This window comes from Gymnoscopelus microlampas, assembly GCF_963454915.1.
Source record: "Gymnoscopelus microlampas genome assembly, chromosome: 7".
Taxonomy (NCBI): Eukaryota; Metazoa; Chordata; class Actinopteri; order Myctophiformes; family Myctophidae; genus Gymnoscopelus; species Gymnoscopelus microlampas.
In genome coordinates this window covers 23,271,944-23,296,505 of record NC_139944.1, presented here as the reverse complement: position 1 = coordinate 23,296,505, position 24,562 = coordinate 23,271,944, and the positions used below count along the sequence as shown (strand labels likewise).

Genomic DNA, 24,562 nt, shown 5'->3' with positions numbered 1-24,562 from the left:
AACCAAAAGGAAGTCAGATTGAACACACATTCATACCAGCAGAAAACCCTTCAGGTGTACAGTTTGTGACAAAAGCTTTAGTCAAAATGCTAATCTTAAGAAACACATGTTGATACACACAGGAGAAAGGGCTTTAAATGTACATTTTGTGGCAAAAGCTTTAGTCAAAATGCTAAAGATTACTTTTTGTTGCTCTCCCTCATGGAGCTACTTGCGGATTATACCAGGGTCAGTCCACCCTTAGGTGAACACGCACTGACCCTCTGCACCTTAATCCCCATGTATAACGCAAAAACTTTTTTTGTTTCTTTTTATGTTTTATTATTGCGCTCTTTTTCTCTCTAAGCACCTTAGCGTCTATAAGTATATCATGCACAGTATACATACATTGCTGCTATGCACCTTAGTTTGTCTCTTATCTCAGGTACTTTGTAAATATGTAGATAACTTGTTCTTGGCCTTCTATTGTTCTCTTGTTGATCTCCTTCCCACTTGCCCCCTACCCCTCTTCTTTTTCTCTCTCCCCACTCTTCTTTCCACGGAATTTAACGTTGCGATGGGAGTGATGTACAAAAACGAATTTCACCCACTTTTTTACCTTGTAAACCTGTGATGTGACAATAAACCTGATTCTGATTCTGATTCTGATTCTGATTCTGTCATTCCAACCCCAAAGTGTGCATTGGAATATAGACACAGTGGTACCACATGAATATCATATCACAATTAAATTCATATGGTTGCATGTTGGCGACCCAATTTTTCCAAAAAAATCTAAAGATATCGAAAATAGTCAAACTACAAGCTCACAACGTGTCGGACACATTGTGACCTTGTAGATCGGCTATTTTTTTTTTTGTATTATCATTTGCAATAGGGGGGCCACAGCCAGAGGCTATGGCTATTCTGTGATCCTATACTGTAGATACGTTTGGAAACCACTGATCTACATGTAGACAAGCGAATGCAGCCATACCCCGGTATTTAATCTACATACTATATGTTTTTTATTGTTTTTTTTATCTCCCTACCTGGATGGCGAAGGTGCCAAGTACAATGGTGCAGAAGATGGGATTCCTGAAGATTCCATCAAAGACGTTCCTCTCCCCGTGGATTTTACGGGCGTTTATCTCGTTGAAAAGCTGCATCATGACGAAGGTGTTAAAGATGATAGTGTAATGTTCAGACGGAGGGGAGTGTAGCGGGGCGTGGCGGCCACTGTCAATGTCAAAGATCTTCTCGCCTGTAGGTGTGAACAAAAGCTTCATTTAGATGGTAGATATGTACAGTATAATATCTGCCCACAGTTATCTTTCCCTTCCCACAAGAATACACAGAGGAAAAAGGACATCGTGCAGTACATACCAACAAAGAGCAGTGTAAAGATGATAACTAGCTGATAGACCCCGTGGCCTAAGATGTTCTTGGTCATGGTGCTGGAGATGAGTGGCTTGTTGCGCCCGTAGGGTTTCCTCATCAGCAGAGACTCTGTGGGAGGTTCTGTAGCCAGAGCCAGCGACGCAAAGGTGTCCATGATCAGGTTCACCCACAGCATCTGCACCGCCTTTAGGGGCGAGTCCTGGGGGAACACATTTAGAAAACTAGGACATGGGATCTCAGAACTACCAGCTCTGACTCAAGCCTTAGGAGGAAGTGAGGAACAAGATAAAATATCACATTAAAATGTATCGGTGCTGTCGGGCAGAAAACTCGTATAATTTATTTTGGTAAATGAATGCCCTACAGTGTCACACAAAAGTATCAAAAATAGCCAATGTAGATCTGCCATTTTTGCTCATTTTGAATTAGAATCCTGAAAAGTGACAGAATAAAATAATGCACAGCGCAGAGGATAATTACCCATAGGGCTTGCCCCTGGGAACACTCTGATTGGTCAGAGGGTGAAACTAACAGAGAGCCAACTGACACAGATTTGAGTAACAGTGCATAATATTGTACGTAAATCTATAAGTAAGAAAGTAAATAGTTCCGAGTGGCTTATTGTTGGTATCAGCCAAGCACTCAGGTCGTCTATCCCAATATCATAAAGTGCCCCTGGGAGATGGATTGCTGAGGTTGCAATCTATACATTTATGAGGATTTATAAATCATTTGCAATGTGGTCTCCTGCCTCAATGGTAACTTCACACACACACTTATGGGTTTGATCATACTGTAAAGAAACAGGTAAAGAATGATTATATATTATTACAGTTTACCCATAGAAGTTTGACAATGCATTTTAATGAAGTGTGACCATGGTACATTATGGAGCTGCGTTACACAGACGGGCAAGTTGCTGCTCTGTTCATTAATTTTCAGTGTCATCAGCATTCTAACTCATAATAAACGAATTACTGTATTAAGGGTTATTAAGATAACGTTAGCTACAGACTATACTTCAAAACAACAGGAATTTTAATAACATTTTCAGTCTTTTGGGGGAACATAAAACTATTGTATTGTGATAAAACACAATCGGACTATCGATACTAGTTTCAAGGTCTATTACGGCTTCTCCTACTGCACTTGCTGGAGTCGTAAGATAACGGTTATTCCAAGGTTGAACAAGATAAAACATGTTTCTAAGACCCAATTGCCTCAAACATGAGTGAACTACTTATATTTTAATTATTGGCAAGTGGCCATGGAAGTGTATAAGTGGGATAATCCACTCCAAGCCATGTGGTTATGGAAAATAATGCACTTCACAGAGGATTATCCCTTACTTAAGGCACATTTTTCTAATTTTCTTATTTTATTGTGTTATTGGCTTATTGCCCAAATCAATGTGTTTTTCAAAGCTAAAATCCAGGACTTATTTTATTGAATACATTTATATTTGAACCAAACTGTATTGATACAAAATAACAAGCACATCTGCAGTGGTTGGATGTGGTCTCCCTACTTAGACCCTGATGTCGGGTAGGTTGACAATGCCGATAAAGTTATTTGAAGCATACGTGGCAACGGATTGGACACTTGATGCGCCACCATCTTTATTGTAGTTTGGACATCGTTGCAATTAACGCTACATCTCTCCATGTGTGAGAAAGTGAAACAATGGACATAACACCTACGGATAATAGCTTTAAATTCTTATATATATTCATATTCTTGCCTCTGCATATGTGTGGCACATGCGCAGATAGCACACGCCCACACACACTTTCAATAATTTATTTATGTCCACAGGAAAAACAATACACTGACATACATTCATGGCATTATGAAACACACACACACACACACGCACACACACACACACACACACATGCACATGCACACGCACACACACACACACACACACACACACACACACACACACACACACACACACACACACACACACATGCACGCACGCGCGTGCACACACATACAGTCCTGACCTGTGTGATACAAGCACCAGTGAAAGCCACTATGACAGCCACTACATTGACAGTAAGCTGGAACTGCAGAAACTTGGAGATGCTGTCATAGACGTTTCTTCCCCACATCACTGCCTTGACGATGCTGCTGAAGTTATCATCAGTCAGGATGATGTCTGACGCCTCCTTGGCAACGTCTGTGCCCGCAATACCCTGACAGAGAAGACACAGAGACAGTCAATATCCTGCTGGGATAGAGGACACAGAGACAGTCAATATCCCAGGACAGAGGACACAGAGACAGTTACTACCCTGCTGGGATAGAGGACACAGAGACAGTCAATATCCTAGGACAGAGGACACAGAGACAGTCAATGCCCTGACACAGAGGACACAGAGACAGTCAATACCCTGACATAGAGACAGTCAATATCCTACTGGGACAGAGGACACAGAGACAGCTAATACCCTGAGACAGAGGACACAGAGACAGTCAATATCCTAGGACAGAGGATACGGAGACAGTCAATATCCTAGGACAGAGGACACAGAGACAGTCAACATGATAATACCCTGCTGGAGCAGAGGACACAGAGAAATGTACAGATTTGTTCACCTTTGGCTTCACTTTGAAGCCTCATTCCACTACATAAATCTATGGGTTCACAATTAAATCATGTGAACACAGACCTCCCTCCTACATGATGTGTAAAACACATCTAAATCAATTACTGACTGTGAAAATTAAAGTCTCTGAAGATGGTCATCAAGTCTAGGGACAGTGTTTGTATCACAGAGGGACAATGTATAGATGTTTTTGAGGCAGCAGTTCAACCATTAAGTCGGACCTTGATTAATAAGTAGCTTAAAAAACTGCATATACCTAGCACTGAAGTGGCATTTATAATTAGGAAATAATTACTGCGGGCTGAGGGGTAGTTGAGGATAACTAATCTTGTGAGGTGTCTTTGAGGGGTGTCCTTGTTTAAAGTAGAGTATCTATTTTTTACGGACAATGGGCATCCTGCTGTGTTTCGCTTGAAGATAATGCCTTTTTACGCACAAAAATAACATAATTACTCTGTTCTTTGCTGATGATAGATGCTTTTGGGCACTACAGAGTATGGATCAAAGCATGCTGTGGATATCTTTGAGGGGTGTCCTTGTTTAATGTAGAGTATCTCTTTTTTACGGACAATGGGCATCCTGCTGTGTTTCGCTGGAAGATAATGCCTTTTTACGCACAAAAATAACATAATTACTCTGTTCTTTGCTGATGATAGATGCTTTTGGGCACTACATAGTATGGATTACAGCATGCTGTGGACATAGGGCCCGTCTCTCTAAGCTACACACGATAAGTATAGAGCCACAACTACAGGACAAGTGTTATTCATGTGTTCCATAGTGGTAGCCTACTGCGTATATAGAGCCACAACAACAGTACAAGTGTTATTAATGTGTTCCATATAGGTAGCCTACTGTGCATAGGAGACACTCACACATCAAAGACTAGCCTAGAGGAGACCGCTCTCCAGAGTAAAGAAATACATGCATGCACACACACACACACACACACACACACACACACACACACACACACACACACACACACACACACACACACACACACACACACACACACACACACACACACACACACACACACACACACACACACACACACACACACACACAATACTGTATAACACTGAATAAGCAAGAGCAAATGAACAGACACATACACTGCATACTTGAAAGTAAGAAAGCACAGATGAATCATGTAGTGCAGTGATAACCAAAGGGTGGGCCATCAGGATATTGCAAGTGGGTCCCCAAATAATTGGCAAAACAGTAATGTTGTATTTAAAATATAATATTACAAAACATAATGTAAAAAAAGTCATGGTAATTTTGCTTCAACACCTTGACAAATGTTTTTTTCCATTGTAATACTGTTAAACTTAAAGTAGGCCTATTATAGGCTAGTTTTTAAACATGATTGATTGATCATTAAACGAAACATGCTCTGAAAACACACATGGCTCACCCATCTGACTACTTAACAAGTGGTCCGATGGGTGGGCCGCAAATGCTTTCGAGAGTTTCAAGTGGGCCCTGATCCAGAGGAGGCTGGGAACCACTGATGAAGTCATTAAAACACTGAGCTGCTCTGGATAAAGGATGACTGTGTGTCCATATGGAGCCACTAGGGGGAGCTCCAGATCTATACAGCTGGGAGACTGCCAAGGAAAGAGAGCATGATGTGCTGCAAGCGTGATGATGACGGAGGAGTGAACATGTCTACAGAATACTGTACGGCTGCTGGCTCTCATTTGACTGCTTCACCAGCTGTTAGATAAGGTACAGTCATAAATTAATTACTTAGACGAGACAGACAGACAGAGAGAAAACAAAAGCAACGAGGACTGCTTTACCATGGCAAAGCCCACATCAGCCTTCTTCAGGGCAGGTCCGTCATTGGTTCCGTCTCCAGTCACAGCAACCACCTGCCTCTGTTCTAGCGCGCAACTGTCAATGATTCCTGAGAAACACGCGCACGCACACACACGCACGCACGCACGCACGCACGCACGCACGCACACGCACACACACACACACACACACACACACACACACACACACATCTGTATTACGATACATTTCAGGATGCCAATTTTATGAACGCCAATCTTTTCTTAATTGTAAGCCTAACTCCATCATCTTTTTTGAACCATAAAACAACCTCTTGTGAGGACTAGGAACATTGTATTCACAATATCTATTTCTCAAATTCTACTATACTCGTTAGGGCCAAATGTCCCCTCAAGTACATGCATGCGTGCACACACTGCTATTTGTTTTGTTTTGTACGCTGATGCTGGCTTGAAGCTGAAAAGCACAGATTTTGCCGCAGAATAAGTATAAGATTATGGCTTCGTGTTTTTAGAGAAACATGTCAAAATCAGTTGGACATCCATTTAATACCCGTGGCAGATTTAATTACAGAGTACAGGTGTGCGTGTATGGTAGAAATAATACACGTCCAAACAAATCTAGATTGGTTTCAGATATCTAGTAAGCCTGTATACACAGAGAAATCATCAGAGCCTCAAGAGCTACCTTTGACGAGCGTGTGTTTGTCCGTTGGGGAAGACCTGGCCAGGACTCGAAGCTTAGGCCACACCTTGTCCATACGCTCCTGTTCCACCTACACACACAATCAGAAGGACAGGTGGACAGGTGTCTCAAAAACAAGGCAATTCGAATTACTTAACATTCAGTCACAGAACATTAAGAGAGTACACAATAAATACAAAATAAGATTCATTATTTCATACAGTGGGGTGGTCTTCCTGCTAGGCCATGGGACTGTCTCACCTCCAACACTGCCCATGGATTAAAATGATAGTGCAGAAGAAAGAATTTTAAGACTCTGTAAGAGGCAGTGCCACTGAAACACCTATTTATCCCTTATAGGCAACACCTATGGACAGGAAACATCTAGCTCCCTAACAGGAAACACAATGACCTTATAGACAGGTAATACTTATCTCCCTAATAGGTAACACATTAATTACACTGACAGATAACACCTATCACCTTATTAGACACAAAACACCGATCTCCCTAAGAGGAAACACCTATTACCCTGATAGCTAACACCTATTCTCCTATTCTCTCTCTCTCTCTCTCTCTCTCTCTCTCTCTCTCTCTCTCTCTCTCTCTCTCTCTCTCTCTCTCTCTCTCTCTCTCTCTCTCTCTCTCTCTCTCTCTCTCTCTCTCTCTCTCTCTCTCTCTCTCTCTCTCTCTCTCTCTCTCTCTCTCTCTCTCTCTCTCAGTTACCTCTCCCTTCTCGTTGCGGATCCTCCTGTTAAACTCTTTCCCGTCGATGCAGATGAAGTCCTCTCCGGGGTGGATGATGCCACACTTGATGGCGATGGCCCTCGCTGTGTTGATGTTGTCGCCTGTCACCATGCGCACTGTGATGCCCGCACGCTGGCACTTCAGGATGGCGTCTGGCACCTGGGAACAAACACACACAGTACGGTCAACATACTCATCAAGTGACGTGGCAGCGTGCCCTGATGTACTGCAGTGGTTCTTAACCTTTTCAGGCTGTGACCCCCCAAAATAATCATATTTGATCTGGGAACCCCCTGAAATAATCATATTTGATCTGGGGACTCCCCACCCGGAGTTGCGGCATTACATTTATTTTGACTCGGACCACAGTGAAAATAGCCTCTTTCTTATAATATTTGACAATTTGGCCAATGTTTGACCAAATTGTTTTATGGTATAGTTTGTTGATTACTTTTGATGCAGTAATGGTCTTTTTTCATTTCATTTCATCATTATAATTTTTTTAGGTATTGAAATGATTATGGTATTAAATTGTCACTTTAAAGACGCACTGAAGTGACATTTTCGGTCATTTTATTTTGAAGGTTCAGCCCGAAACGTCGGCTCAACGACTCTAAACCAATCAGAAGGTCCCATCCCTTCAGGCTATGGGACGTTGGATCTCAATCACTTCAGCCGTGCTGGCACACGGCTAGTGTTTGTTTACAAGTGAGAGAGAGACGGCCAGTGAAGCACGTTTGCTACTACCTGGCTTATTTCTAACCTATAATGTTTTCAGATACATATTTTAGTGTGCAGATGAAGTTTAAAATTAGTAATACACTCATCTTCAATGAGATTCAAAACGGAGTATCTCTGTAATTAAAATCAGCTGTGTTTGAAGAACGTGCAGCTATGGGAATCAAACAGGTGCATGTAATCAAGATTCATTTATATTCGTGAAGGCTGTATTATGTCATCACGCAGCACGTTTTCGTTTACAGGAAGTAATTAAGATTGGCTTTTTAGGGACTTTAGATACTTTAATACACAAAAATGGGTTTTTTTCATTTTTTTTGGCATCTATTGTTAGGTATGCCCATATGATGACCACGGATATGCTCTAAAAGTGTGAAAAACATATTTTTCATTTCACTACACCTTTAATGTCATCTGAGGACCCCCCCACACTCATGTGCGGACCCCCCTGGGGGTCCCGACCCACAGGTTGAGAACCACTGATGTACTGTATGTTCAACATGCTATTGAAACCACACAGCTTGTGCAGATATACAGTATGTGTGGAAGTGTCTCTATTCTGGGATGAACATTCGGCAAAAACGGCCAATTCAAAAGCTCACGAATTGACGCAACGCGCATGTACGTAGATCAGCTATTTCCTTCAAAATAGTTGGTGTAGAGGGAAAAAAAGCAAGAGGCCTATTATATACCCCTGGGGGACTCCGGTCAATGAAGTATACTGTAGCGTTTAAGTGGTTAAAGGTGAGGCAACAGATAAGTGACGACCTCAGATCTTTACATTATGTCATACATACAGCATTATGTATACAAACAATATCAGTTTAAGAAGACATCTGAAACGGCGACTGTATGAGTAGCAGGATGGATCAGTTCAAACTGCGGAGTAATAAATCACGAGTAGAGGAAGTTGCTAGTTGTACATACTACACAATTATTGACTGTACTTGGTACACTATTGGCCCATAAATGCACATTGTAAATGTCTAGCATTTAAAATCAGCTATGTTTGCAATGCTCTGGAAGCCTTTGCGCTGTTAAATAAATAATGAAATGTCAAATCAAATGTATTTTGTCAAGTGGTGCAGCCAAGCAGCAGCAAGGTAATACTACTAACATTCCTGACATCACAGCCTTGAGAATTGTGGTGCTGGGCGGATTTAGCTGATCAAACACAAGTTCCAAATCCAAAATGTATATAACATATTTATTGTTTATGAGATCAACATCTCAAACACATAAAAATACACATCGATACACACACGCGCACACACGCACACACACACGCACACACACACACACACACACACACACACACACACACACACACACACACACACACACACACACACACACACACACACACACACACACACACACACACACACACACACACACACACACACACACACACACACACACACACACACACACACACACACACACGCACACAGTTGTCATTCCCTTCCATTCTCCCAAGTCACACTTCAAAGTTGCCATTGCTGCCAGTATAACTTTTGAATCAACAGAAGAGCTTTCTAGTAACAGTTTATGATGATAAGAAAGCATCTTATCTGAGCTGCCTGCCTCCCAGATAGTGGTATTAGATTAGGTGTGATAGATACAGTAGATTGATCCGCAGTAGAGCCAGGCAGCCAGCTATAGCGCTTGCACTAGCATTAATTCAAAGGCGCGCTCTGCCTTTGAATTGGCTCCGTGGCCAAGGTCGGTATAGGCGAGCCCAGCCCACACATACACAGATCTGCACAAACATATTCCATTTTAAAAAATGCATTCATTTGCACACAAACACATGGACAGGCACATGCTGCTGTGCCTTCACAAGCAAGAGTAAAGAGAGATAGAGGGGGGGTTACTGTACATAGTCAAATCTCTATACCGCTAGAGAGGGCAGAGACAACCAGATCCTTAATGAGCCGAGAAAGTAAACAAACAGACAGAGATACAGTTTGAACAGAACACATTCTACATAATTAGAGTATAATTGTACATCATTTATCCAGCTGCTTCGACACAACTCAGCTGAACGTCTCCTAAACATTCTTTCCATGTATCTACAAAAATCACTGGAGATAATTCAGCGAAAACAGCAGCACAGCCTCACAATGCATTGTATTTATTTTCTATTTGACGTACAATTAAATATACTGAGTTTAAGTTAATTGACACTGTAGCTAATTATGGTATTTTATGCTGTTTATTCAAAATGTTTTAGTGAATATACAAAAATAATAATAATCTAATAGCTTACAAATGTGTTCCTTTTTTCTTCATTATTAGTTCCATTAGTGAGAGCGGGGATGTCTATGGATGGGATGTTTGGTTCAATTCCTGTTGGTGTTTTCTCCCCGTTCCGTGTAACACAATCTCGCCATCAGCACCGAGATTCTCAAGTATTGTGAGCTGAACCGGGGATGTTGCAATTGAACTACTGAACTACCTGATCAGATACCTGCAATTACACGCTGACGTCATCTAAACGGTGTCTGTTTCCAACCCTATTTCAAATCTCACTTCATTCATAGTATACTGTGTTGTACCTGCCATTTAACCGTGCATTTATGGTCTTCATTTGTGATAAACATTACGTTCAAACGACAGCAGAATATATTACGAACAAAGGTTCTAAAACAGCATTATGGGGGGGGGGGGGGTTAGGGTTTAGGTGTCTTGCTCAGGGACGCTTCAACACATAGACACAGGTGGGCTGGGAGGTGAACCAGAGACCTCCTGATTACCAAGACCTCCTCTCTCTACCCACTAAGCAACAGCCATATAAAAGGTAAATAAGCTCTGGAGCACAACGTAGCAGAGTAGTTCCATGCATATCCTACCACCTGTAACCGTTACCTGCCTACAGGGTTATCTGGAGATCGGTTTGCCCGTGCTCTGTCTTCCCTTTCCCGTTGTCTGCCTGTCTTCCTGCCTGTCTTTGAACCTGTAATTCCATCTGCACGCCCCGTCGCTACAGTTGACTCTCTGGTTTTCTCTTTAGCTGAATGACCAGGCCATTAGTGAGAGAAGGATCGCGGAGGAGAGTAGGTACCTTATTAAAAATACAGCCGGGCCTGCCAGAGGTACAGGCAACGAGTCAGGAAGGTGACAGTGAAAAACACGGCTCTAATGTCTCTAAAGATGGATCTGTTTACACTCTCCTGCCTCTTTCTCTTCCTATCCCTGTTCTCTCTTTACAGCTTCACCCGCCATTCTCTCTCTCTCCTTTTTTGGCTGAGGCGTTCCCAGACATCTTCAGCGTCAGACCCAAAAGAGAAATGTTGTGCCTCCCCGAGATCCAAACTTACGAAATACAAAATACATTGTGAATTAACCACTTAAGCGGTAGTAGGTACTCAACAAGTGGCATCAAAATGGGTTGTTGTGACTGTGAGCTTGTAGCCTGGCTATTTAACTTTTGAAAATGTTTGAAAAATGTTCAATTATTTGGACATTTCGGAAAATCTTGTGAAATATCTTCTGAAAATGTTTTGAGAAATGTAAGATAGAGAAAAGGGATATTTACCCAGGGTCCAGGGCCCCAAATGGATCACGACCATATGTTTTAGAAACACTGCTCTATGTCAAGCCAACAGAGCTGTGAGTTTGCTCAAAGAACATCTAGTTCCAGGGGATGGAATTAGATGACAAATCAACAAACTAGGGGTGTGCCGATATATCGTCCCGCGATATATCGCGATACGTTTTCGCGACGATATGTATCGTTTTGGAAAAAAAAAATATCGTTTTTGAATTTTTTTTTTTTTTTTTTTTTTTTAACAATCTTGCACCTATAATTGACGGCCAAACTCATGGGGCTACACATGTGTGTGTGCGCGGTCTCCACGCACACACATGGCCCAACTAACTCCACATTTTACCCCAAAATTCCTCAATATTCTGCCTCTGAACCGGCTGCTTCCCATACCGTTACTCTACTTCCATGATGTACAATAAATATGAAACGCATTATGCCCCAATACTATGCAAATCTCTTCCCCAGCGCGAAATTCACTTCCGGGTGCTTATTTTGGTCTGACATCAGAGAACCCACATATTTGGGCATAACTGATATAGGCAGCTCCATATATGGAGATGTCTGACACTATCTGACATCACCATAATGACAGGGGCACAGCCATCACGGTCCCATATTTGGGCATAACTGATATAGGCAGCTCCATATATGGAGATGTCTGACACTATCTGACATCACCATAATGACAGTCTTCAGAGAAGGCCATGCACAGGAGGCCATAGCAGCAGCCAAACCCACTACATTGCTTGCCTTCTTCGAACTAAACAGCCAGGACCCTGAAGCAAGGCAATATCTATACATGCAGATTCCCGAACACTACACATGGAAGGCCCACATGTGGAATAAAAGAGTCCACGCACCCAAGGACAGGGAAATTCCACGTACAATAGGAAGAATGTCCAATGTATCCGTGCTCCAAGGAGAAAGATTCTACTTGAAACTGCTCCTAGCACATATCAGAGGACCACAGACCTATGAGGACCTTAAGGTACATGATGGCAACCACTATGACACTTTCAAAGACACAGCTCTAGCCATGGGCTTGCTTCAGGACGATCTAGAATGGATTACCGCCATGCATGAGGTGTCACGCTACGCATCTCCAAGGAAAGTCCGCGAAACCTTTGCCATCATCCTCCACTACTGTCACCCATCAGAGCCCAAACATCTGTATGACAGATTCTTTGCAGAGCTCAGTGAAGACTTTCTCCATGCGGAGGCCACTGCACAAAGGTGCCCCACAGACGCAGTAGACACAACATTCATACAAAATCAGCTACTGCTTGCAATTGATGATGAACTCTCACAAATGGGCAGCGGTCTATCCAACTACAATGACATGCCACAGCCAAGACCACTAACTGCGCAGGAAAGGCTGACACAAATCTTCAGATCTGAAAAATTCAACATAACACAGCAACAACAAATTGTACAGTCGCTTGCTCCTAAGCTCACTGCGGAACAAATGGCACTCTGCGAATCCGTCTATCAGGCAGTGCATGCCCCACAAGAAGAAACCATCACACGCCAGTTCATTCTCAACTCCCCTGCAGGATATGGCAAAACCTTTACCTTTAAGGTCATTGCTGCTACGATACGCGCAGAGCATGGCATTGTGCTGTGTGTGGGCAGCACAGGCTTGGCAGCACAGAACCTGGAGGGTGGTAGGACCGCTCATTCACGATTTAAGATCCCAATCCCCATTTTCCAAGACTCTGTCTGTGCCATCAACGCAGAGTCCAATCTGGCCAAGCTCATTAAAGACAGCAACTTAATCATCTGGGACGAGATTTTCAGTGTTGACCGCTTTAACGTCGAGTGTGTGGAAAGAACACTGAGGGATCTCATGCACTCACAGCAGCCTTGGGGTGGCAAAACTGTCCTCCTGGGTGGAGACCCAAGGCAAACCCTCCCCGTTATCAAAAGAGCAGGCAGGCCCCAGATAGTTTCAGCATGCATCCAGATGTCAACACTCTATCCTCACATGAAACACCACAAGCTAAACCTCAACATGAGAACACACGCAGCAGAGAAGGACTTCTCCCACTATCTCCTTGCATTAGGGGAAGGAACACTCCCACACGAGGAGGACACAGAATGGCAGGTCCGCATTCAACCCCACCACTTGGTTCACGATCTCCAAACTCTCATTTCATTCACCTTTCCTGACTTGCAAACTGGATGTGTCAACAAAGACAACCTTCTCAATGGCACTGTATACACTCCTCTGAATAATGACATTAGAGAAATCAACAACATATGCCTGGCAGACTTCCCTACAGAACAGAGAGTCTACTTTTCAGCCGACACAATTCTGGAGGACGACCACAAGGACTCCATGCCTGTGGAATTCCTCAATTCACTGACACCCTCTGGAATGCCTGATCATAACCTCAAGTTGAAAGTAGGAGCCCCAGTCATGCTGCTGAGAAACCTGCAAGCAGGTCCCGACCGCACTCTCAAGAATGGCACCAGAATGGTGGTACTGCAGATGATGGACAAAATCATTGAGTGTGAGATTGCAGCTGGCACAAACAGGGGTGAAAAAATCTTCCTCCCAAGGATACCTCACTATGACAGAGATGAGGAGCTTCCCTTCACCTTCATCAGACGACAGTTCCCTATCCGCTTAGCTTTCTCTGTTACCATCAATAAGGGGCAGGGGCAAGAGAACGAACGAGTTGGCATCTACTTGCCTCAACCTGTGTTCGCTCATGGCCAACTCTACACAGCCTTCTCCAGGGGAAAGAGAGCCAGCGCCGTCAAAGTTTTCATTGTGAACAATGATGAGGGAATTACTGACAACGTTGTTTATCCCGAACTCTTTTATTAATCCAAACATGCTCATTCAAACACTTTGCATGTGCTGCTACTCCCTGATTGCATAGTGACAAATGACCTTCATTCTTCAACATAATTGCCATTGCCTTTGTTTGTATTCTCCCCCCAATGCAACATACTGTACACCTGCTCCTGATTAATGCTTCACTGTTAATGTTATTCTGGATGTCATTTCATTTCACTGCTATTTTGCCTTTCTCACATTTACATGTTGCCACCAACACTGTCCGACATCACACCATGCCAATAAACCATGCTATCTAACAAACAATGCAATCTCATTTCAATCAACAACAACCCGCCTACATTCATACCCAATACTTCTCTTGCCTCAATCACATTACTCAACACTACTACTTCCTTGCACACTACATGTACACACCTACACAGTGCGACGTCGCGCGGACGCTAGATGTGAGGGCCGCGCAGCGGCCCGAACTTCTAGTCATAATAATCAGGCATGCAAACGGCCCCGAAGTGAAAAGAGTGACAACATGTTTTTTTTTCGGGTCAGGTGTCATACTATTTGGATTCAAAACGGCTATTGTAGCTGAAAAGCTACAAGTTTGCATGTCTGAATAATGCAAAAACAGAATTATTTGTTTGCATTTTCTTTTTTCTCCTCCATATATTTTCATAATAAAAAAAGTGCGTATCGTATCGTATCGAAATCGTATCGAAGTTGTGAGCCAAATATCGTATCGTATCGTTTCGTGAAATTAGTGTATCGGCACACCCCTACAACAAACCAATCCAAAACATGTTTACCAGTCTGTGTGATATGACCTTTTAGATGGAAGGAGACAGTCATCTCATTTAATCTCATTCCAAATATCTGCTGATATTAGCTATTGCTGCAATAATGTTTGGAAAGATGTCTTCTGTTTACATATGACGTGTTCAGAGCGGTTTTGCATGGACTATTGAAAATGTCAAGTGGCTACTGCAGCAGAAACAACGTGGGGATCAACCTACCCTCTTTTCACCTGCTTTTCAAGTTTTCTGTCTTGATATCTTAAAAAAAAAACAGCTTATCTCTTTTGTTAAGGTAGTTTAGGTTTGAGTTAAATGAATACTTCAGATTTTATCATCTGTTTTCTACTGAGTAGAAAACTGCACTATGAGTATGACTGCATGCACCATTGTGGATATAAATAATGAAAAAATTATATATAAATGTAACCTTTTCAGAGGTTACAGTAGCTTGCTCTAATACATGACAACCACACACAGCAGTACAGTGGGGAATTTCTTTTTACAGTAGTTTGTTTACTAGCTTGTTTACTTGCCTGTGCCGCACGCAAGCGCTGTCCCTGTCTCTCTCAGTTTTACTTCTTATTTAATTCTTATCTAGCTGTGTGCAGATGCTTGTATAACAGTCCGCAGAGTGTGAGAGAGAAATACGGTGAAATAGAGAGCAACACAAGAAGATGAAAGAGTCAAAATAACAGAGAGAGAGAGAGAGAGAGAGAGAGAGAGAGAGAGAGAGAGAGAGAGAGAAGGAGAGAATGAATAAAAAAGGAGAGGCTGAATGAGAGGGGTTTGGAGACAGCAAGGGGACAGTGGGGTTTAGGTGTCTTGCTCAGGGACGCATCAACACAGACACAGGTGGGCTGGGAGGTGAACCAGTGACGGAAGGAAGACATCCTCCATACCATCCTGATAAAACACTATAATGCTGTTTTACAACCTTGTGTTCGTACTCTATTCTGCTGCTATTTGAACAGTATGCAATAACTTTCACTGGGATTCAAATCCTGTCATTTTGACCTGCATGGCGTGCATGCCATGAGAGCCCTCCACCACAGCTCAACACTTCATTTTGGACATATTCTGGACATACTGACTTTGTTGACTGTCAATTCTGTGAAAGAGTGGGTGAAAGGTGTATCCTACATTTTTTTTTTTTTTAAATGAGGCAGAATATCACATTTTACGAGTACGAGTCACTTAGCAGCATATATATAGTATCAGATATAGAATATCTAATGCACAATGCCACATCATTTAATAATCTTTAACAGAATGTTGATATATGTTAGTATAAGTAGCTGCATTTAGTGTGTTTACTCTGTACTATATTCAACCATCTACAAAATAGCTGCCACGGGAGCTGTACTCATTTACATACATAATGTATATTCATTAAGTAACTTTGACTCATCCCTTTAGTTGTTTACATTGGTAAAAAATAAAAAATAAAATTATGACTTTAAAGTTACCATTGAGACCACCCAGATGAGATGTATACACATGTTTAACACTGAATCGGACCTTCACCATATCCTATCACGAAACAAGGCAGTCACACAAACAGATCCTACACAAGAAATACATAAGTCTACCAGTCTACCAGGGAGTTTTGGTTGTAGAACCAATACATCACTGAGGGGAAGAAAAACAATTGAGAAAAGTAGTGGTGACATCCATGCCGAACCCACCCACCCACGCACGCATGCACGCACGTGTGTGTGTGTGCGCACATGAACACACACACACACACACACACACACACACACACACACACACACACACACACACACACACACACACACACACACACACACACACACACGTACCTCTGGCCTGACAGGATCCTCTATCCCGACAACACAGATGGCCACCAGGTCATTAAGGATGCTGTTCTCATCGTCCCAGTTGGGCTCGGGGTCACCGGGGAAGTCGCGGTACGCCACGCAGATGGTCCTCAGGCCGTCACACGCCATGGGCTCAATCACCTTCTTCACCATGTCGTCCTTGTCCCGTGGGCGGAACACCCGCAGCTCGCCAACCTCGTTCAGAATGCGGCTGCACCTGGAGGCCAGGAGAAAGGGCTTAGATTTACCCAGACCACGGTTTCATTTCATCAGCGTCAGGTGGAAACCTTGTATGTCCAAAGCCAATCTACAAGCTCGCAACGTGTTGCAACACGATGCGTTGTGAGATTGTAGATTGGTCATAGGTCATAATGGGGATATAACGTACTGTATACGCCAACATATTTGAAAAGGACCTGCAGATGTAACCATGCAATATGTTTTAGTTTGACAGGAAGTAATCCATATTGGACTTTTGACATAAAAATACACACAAATTGAAATTCATCTATTGTTAACACATTGGCTGCCAGAATTATTTATTTATTTTCTACAGTAGACTGCCAGACTTTTTCAATGAAAAAATAAAAGTACTCGGGAGCCGAGATACAGAATAAGTTTTAAGTTAACAAGGAAGTGGATGGGAGTCTAAATCTTCGAAAAATCATATCTCCTTGGTCTTTGGGTCAAACCTATAAAAAAAAATATTTTTTTTTAAAAAAGAACGCAGATCTGCGTTCTTGGCAGCCTGCGTTGTAAGGCCTCAAAAGAACGCAGATCTGCGTTTTTGGCAGCCAATGTGTTAACTACTGTACGTCCCAATTATGACCACAGATATCCTCTAAAACTGTGAAAAACATGTTTTTCATTTTAGCTGGTCTTTCTACTTGGAGTGACTCACTTCTTGAGGACGATCTCAGAGGCTCCCTTGCTGTACATGCGGAAGTTCCCGTCTGGCAGTTGGACGACGGTGCTCATGGACTTCCTGGAGGAGTTGAACGTGTACACCTTGTAGAGCTTCTCCTCTGGGAGCTGGTTCCGGATGGGCTGGTAGTCTCTCTTCAGGTCCAACACCAGGCCAAGCAGGCTGCACTCTGTCTTGTTACCAACCTGCTTCGGGAGACCACCTTCCTTATCTGGGGGCTGGAGAAAAGGAAGAGAGGGAGAAAGAGAGAGAGAGAGATAGAGAGAGACACAGAGAGAGAGACACGGAGAGAGCGAGAGCGAGAGCGAGAGAGTAAAAGAGAGAGCAAGAGAGAGAGAGATTTCCCATGATTTTATGAATTATTTGAAGATCAACCGTTTGCGGTTATGTACAGTATTAACCATTTAAACCCTACTGTATATATGATGGTTCCCTCTACACGCCAAATAGCTTATCGGAAATAGGTTTTTATGAACTTTCGCAGAATATTCACCTGTTATAACAATAACCTATTATAAAAGTGTAAAAAAAAAAGAGTCCCTATCACACAAAGATTTGGCGGCCCCCCTGTGGTTACTCTGAGGACCCCCTAGGGGTCCCAGACCCTTTGTTGAAGACCCCTGAGCTAGTGATAATGAAGCAGCGAGCAGGTGAAAGGGCTGCTGCGTGTGGGAGGGGAGAGCACATGAGATGGATGGAAAGAATTTGGATGCTCTCATTTCAGACATGCGGTTGAACAAGTTTCAAACTGTAATAGGCTCTATTCACAACAGCCATAGTGTGAAGAAATGCACAGGTGTTGCCAATGATACTAATGAAGGCTCTGTTCCATTCTGGTCAAACAGAGTCAGGGTGCTGATATTGTGTGTATGTTGGCTCACTGGAAACACTCTGCTACACCAGTGGGTCTAAAGTTGGGGTCCAGGGACCCTCATGGGCTTCCAAATGGCCCCTTATGGGTGTGTTACGGGTCCATTTGGTTCCATTTGTACACTCTCAGAGTTATGGGGGTCGTGGAAACCACTGTGCTACACTAAATGGAACAGAGCCTTCATTAGTATTAGGGTTGTCCGATATTGGCTTTTTTACCGATAACCGATATACCGATATTGTCCAACTCTTAATTACCGATACCGATATCAACCGATACCGATATATGCGGGGATTATTGTGATTAGGGTAAGCTCAAATTTCATATCACACACACCATATACAGTAAGAACTCCTGTAACTTATTTATAAAGCAAAAAAAAAAAAAAAAAAGTTTTTTTTTTTCAAAAACCGATACCGATATTTTCCCGATATCAATTTTTATGCTAATATCGGCCGATAATATCGGGAGGCCGATAAAATCGGACATCCCTAATTAGTATCATTGGTAACACCTGTGAAGGAAGTGTTAATATGGCTGCTGTGCATAGAGCCTATTGCAAAATTACTCACAATGGAGTTTTACTGTGATCTATTCATTTGAAGCAATGAGAGTACTGTATATATTCATTTTACTCTTTGTTTTTGTTTTTGTTTTTTACTACAAATGCATCATGAAGCCAAGAGTAGCCAATCAAAAATAATTGTCTCTTCGTTGTCTTCTTTGACTGTTTATGTCAACATCCCTTCTGTTTGTTCATTCCTAAAACAACAGCCCAGTATGTTCACACACCCGAGGAAAAAACTGTAAGAAAGAAATTCAAATCTAGAAAAAGATAGAAAAGGCAAAGAAAATAATAAGAATAAGAATAATGAATAACAAATAGTTCTATTATATTTGGTTTTACTGCAATGATTTCTTCCATGTGTCTATCTCTGAGAGACAAGTTGCGTGTGAAGTGTGTGATGTCTCTCATCATATGTCTTTGAGCATCCCAGTCGATTCACTATCAACAATCTCTATGAGTTAAGGCCAGTGTGTGTGTGTGTGTGTGTGTGTGTGTGTGTGTGTGTGTGTGTGTGTGTGTGTGTGTGTGTGTGTGTGTGTGTGTGTGTGTGTGTGTGTGTGTGTGTGCGTGTGTGCGTGTGTGCGTGTATATGCTCGTCTAGCCAGCCTGTGGAACAGCTCTTGGCGTTGCCATGGTAATACTGTGCAAAGCACACTTTGGGGGAGTGACATGGAAAGCAGAAGGGTGCTCTTCACTCTAACATCACTTAAAGCAGTGGTTCTCAACCTGTGGGCAGGGGACCACTAGTGGGCCGTGAGGATATTGCAAGACTAAGATTTTACTGCTAATATAACACTAAGATTTTACTGCCAATATAACTTTAACATAAAAAAAAATGTATGTAAAGAAAAACGAAAATGTATTTTTCTTTAAAACCTTGAAAAATGAGTTTTCTTTGTGATACAGATGAATAGGAACTTAAAGTATACTGTGTTAGTTCAATTGATCCAAGCAGGAACACAATCGATGTATTAATAATGATCATTAAAATAAACATGCTCTAAAAATGTTAAGTGGGCAGATGGGTGGGCCGCCAACTCTTTGGAGACGTTAATGTGGGCCCTGATCCGGAAAAAGGTTGGGCTGACTTAGAGCTTCTCTCTCAGCCTCCATTCGCATCTCACAAGGTTCTTATTCAACTAGTATATCTTATTGTCATCTTCTGAGCCTCACTCACTACACCAACTCTCTAAAACACTGTCAGTGACATGCAGAGGGAAAAACGACCATGACAATTCTCTCTTCTTATCCATTTTGTCATTAATCCATTCAATCCAGGAACGCATTTGTGTTTAGATTTTAGCTATAGCCATTATTTTATACTTTGGCAAAACAAAAAATGCATTTATACAAGCTCATAGCACGGCACCGAGTGCTGAGCTTGTAGATCTGCTATTTTTTGAAAAATCATGAACATTTGTGCAAATCTTTGAATATATATATTTTTAAAGCAAACAACTGAAATCTTTGCCCTGGGGGGGTCCGCGGCCAAATCCATATCATTTTGGGGGTCCTTGACATTTGTTGCAGGGACCTCCCCAAAAGCAAACATAATTGAGTTAAAAATGTAAAAAAAAATATATATATTCAAAGATTTGCACAAATGTAAATGTTTTTATATAGCAGATCTACAAACTTGTGAGCTTGTATATCTGCTATTTTTGAATAGCCAAGGTATAAGATAATGGTTAAAGTGGTTAAAATCTAAAATGACAGATGCTTTCCCGGTCTTAATGGGTTAAATATTTCCATTTCAGTCATCGAACAAATCTGATTACACAGAATTTGCCCTGAAGTGACAGCAGCGCTCTACAGCACTGGCTTATATACTGTACCTACACAGACTGTTCTGAGATAGCGGCACAATTCCTGAGTCCTGACATTCTTTTTGTGTCATTTTACAACCACACATTCTTCGGGTTGATTGTCATCTTGGCTCGATAAAAGATGTGTACGAATAAAATAACTCACGTTTCTTTTCTCCAACGGTACAAGACAATCTTGGAACACAATGTTATCACGTCAATCAATCAATCAATCAATCAATCAAAATGGATTTATACTGTAGCACATGGGCTACAGGTTCCTTTTTTGGATCAGGGCCCACTTGAAAATCACAAAAGCGTTAGTGGCCCACCCATTAAGCTGTCACATGGGCCACGTGCATTTTCAGAGCACGTTTCTATTTTAATGATCAGTCAATTGATTCTTTTTTTGGATCAATGGGACCAACATAGAATACTTGAAATCACATTTTCAAGGTTTAAAAAAAAAAATGAAAACATTCATTTCCTCATTTCATCTATTTTTTATATTCATTTTATATTATTAAAATGAGTGTTTTGCCAATTATTTGGCAAATTATTCGCCCCACAGATTGGGAATTGCTGTTCTACAGCGTGTCCCTGGTTCAACTCCCGTGCCGGACAGACCATTTGCTGTGTGTTTCCCCTGCTCTCTGTCCGCATTTCCTGTCTCTCTTCACTGTGACTATCTGAATGAAGCATGAAAATGCCAAATATAACAAAACAAATTGTTTTTTAATTTGGTTTCACAGATAAATGCTGTGGTAAAATCGGACTTCTTCCAGCTAAGGCTTTTATCAAAGGTCAAGTCCTTTTTATCTTTCCCTGATTGTGAAGGGGTTATATATGTTCTTTTTTTTTTACAACCCGCCTTAACTATTGTAATGCCCTTTATGTTGCGGTTAGTCAGGGCTCACTCTCATGCCAACAGTTGGTCCAAAATGATGCCGGGCATCTTTTCTCAGGGAATCTGGAATTGGCATAATGACTAAATTGGGAGAAAAAGAGAAAACTAAAAATGTTCAGGTATTGTTTTGGGGAAAGCATGTTTTCATGAAGGGTGGCTTAAAGTCATTAAATCAGTGAAGAAATAAAAACGAATGTGTATGCCTTTCCTTATACACTACATGAGTAGATAGCACTATTTGATTATAGAAGAAGTTATTATCTACTGTATATTCGGTTCCCCAATAGCTGGGGTTTGCTGTGCTGTAATTATTCACATAAAGCCCTAAAGTAGGGTGTGGTTTCTCACTCCACGAGCATGACATAATGTGCAAAATAGAAGTGGTGTGAATATTGTAAAATAGCTTGACAACAGGATTGATATTCTTAGATTAGATTGAAGGGGAACGTTTGGCATTTCTAACGCTAAGATTTTCAATCTGTTGCTTTTTTCCCCTTCAGTCAGCAAGTTTCTGTTTTAGCAATGCAGTTAATCAAATTAATGTCTTACTGGCACTGTTACTGTAGCACTCATCCACAAGTGGGGCCCATTATCCACACAAGCTTAGGATGAAGGATGTTAATGAGATGCTTATACGGAAGCTTAAATGCCAAAGCATTTAGGATAAGATAAGATAAACCTGTATTGATGAAACTCAGGTGTTATGTCTGCAACAACAGTGATAATGAAACACAGCGGAGGTACAGGTAAGAGTAAGAGTATAGAACCAAACCAAGATAAATAAGAATAAAGATAAAATACTGAGCTGGCTGGCCCTATCTACACTATCTGTTATTTCCCTCAATGTAACACATTGCAGGCAGCACAATAGACCATTATCTGGATGTGGTACGGGTATATTTGTTACGGGATGGGCATGTCTGTGTGTGTGTGTGTGTGTGTGTGTGTGTGTGTGTGTGTGTGCGTGCGTGTGTGCGTGTGCGTGCGTGCGTGCGTGCGTGGGTGCGTGCGGGCGTGCGTGCGTGCGTGCGTGCGTGCGTGCCTGCGTGCGTGTGAGTGTTTGTGTGTGTGTGTGAGAGACAGAGCTAATCTTGCAAATAGAAATAGCTGTACCAACCAGTAGGCCAAGACACCTCCCCAATTTTCTTTTCCAATCCGTCAACCAGTACTGGCACCATGGGGGGCATGGGGACAATGCCCCCAATCCAGATTGACCAGTACAGCATTACAACATTTGTATATGCGTTATTCATAAATATTCATAAATTCATAAATACAAACACATACATTCCCAAATTAATTCATAAGTTAAAAATACAGGATAATGCAGGCATACATTTAGGGCAGAGTCGGATTTGATTTGATGCCTTTCTGGAAGAGTAATGCGCCAAAATGAATGGCAGGACGCCGTTCTCAGGAAGTTTTGTGCAGGTCACTATCGCCGCCTTCAGCTCTACTAATGGTGAATAAATTAATAAATCAAACATACACGTACTGTAGGTCTGTTGTATATTATGCACTGGCAAACTTCATTAGCCTAATTTGTTATTGTTGCTGCTGAGGAACTGTCCATGGTACTGAAATTGTCACTCCCGCTGTGGAGACGCCGTTTCTTTCTCCCTTTCCCTCTTTTCCTTTTAGTGGAGGTGGCGATAAATAACAGTAATGTGATGAAATCAATGAGCGTCGTGCATGGTACAGTGGTCACCTGTTCATTCATGCACGATCTTCAAACGGCCACCTATTGGACATCAGAGGTTTTCAAAGGTTTCTTTAGGTACCTTTCAAAGTTGACGCCCACAGATTCTTGGCACCTCCCATTGAAATGATTAGAAAGTGTAGTGTGGCCGTCCAGCCACGAGATGGCGCTTGGTATCAAAATGTATTTTAAAAAAGTAAGTAAGGCATGTGTTCAAAATGTTACTTGAGTAAAAGTACAAAGTATTGGCATCAAAATATACTTAAAGTACCAAAAGTAAAAGTACTGAAATGTTTGAAAGTAGCCGATCTACGAGCTTGTAGATCGTCTATTTTCTAATGGCCGTGGTATAATATAGGGCTAAAGTGGTTAATGTATATGTTTTATAATCAGTGTTGGGCTATATTACTTAGGAGAGTAATATGTTACCTACTTGTATTACTTATTACTCCTTTGAAAAGTAATAATATTATATAACGTATTACTTGGAATCAAGAGTAATATATTACATATTACTTTATATTACTTTCCCCGTGCCCCCCCCCCCTCAAAAAAAAGACGTGTACAGTTTTTAGCCTTTTAGAACTGAATCCAATTTAATGGAACAATAGAAAACAGTTTTTATCTTTTTAAGTATTTTGCTGCTACAGATTCCATATTTGGAATTGGAACAATAATTATCCTTACAGGAACAACATAAATCTGAACTGCACACACTGGCTGCAGCCTCTCAGAAACTGAAACAATAAAGTAAACTTTTTGAACATTTCTTAACCTTTTCACTTACAACAGTCAATATTAATTAGACAAAGTGCAAGGGGGG

The 24,562-nt window shown here is 41.7% G+C and overlaps 1 protein-coding gene across 1 annotated transcript in view; it reads right to left on the bottom strand.

The window, feature by feature from the left end:
• atp2b2 (ATPase plasma membrane Ca2+ transporting 2) overlaps positions 1 to 24,562 on the bottom strand; it is a 143,637-nt gene that overhangs the window by 11,996 nt on the left and 107,079 nt on the right. Inside the window, 8 exon segments of the mRNA XM_084063123.1 lie at positions 1,032 to 1,243; positions 1,366 to 1,579; positions 3,390 to 3,581; positions 5,807 to 5,913; positions 6,492 to 6,579; positions 7,215 to 7,394; positions 16,947 to 17,181; positions 17,866 to 18,107. Of these exon segments, the coding sequence (XP_083919249.1) occupies positions 1,032 to 1,243; positions 1,366 to 1,579; positions 3,390 to 3,581; positions 5,807 to 5,913; positions 6,492 to 6,579; positions 7,215 to 7,394; positions 16,947 to 17,181; positions 17,866 to 18,107 (1,470 nt within the window).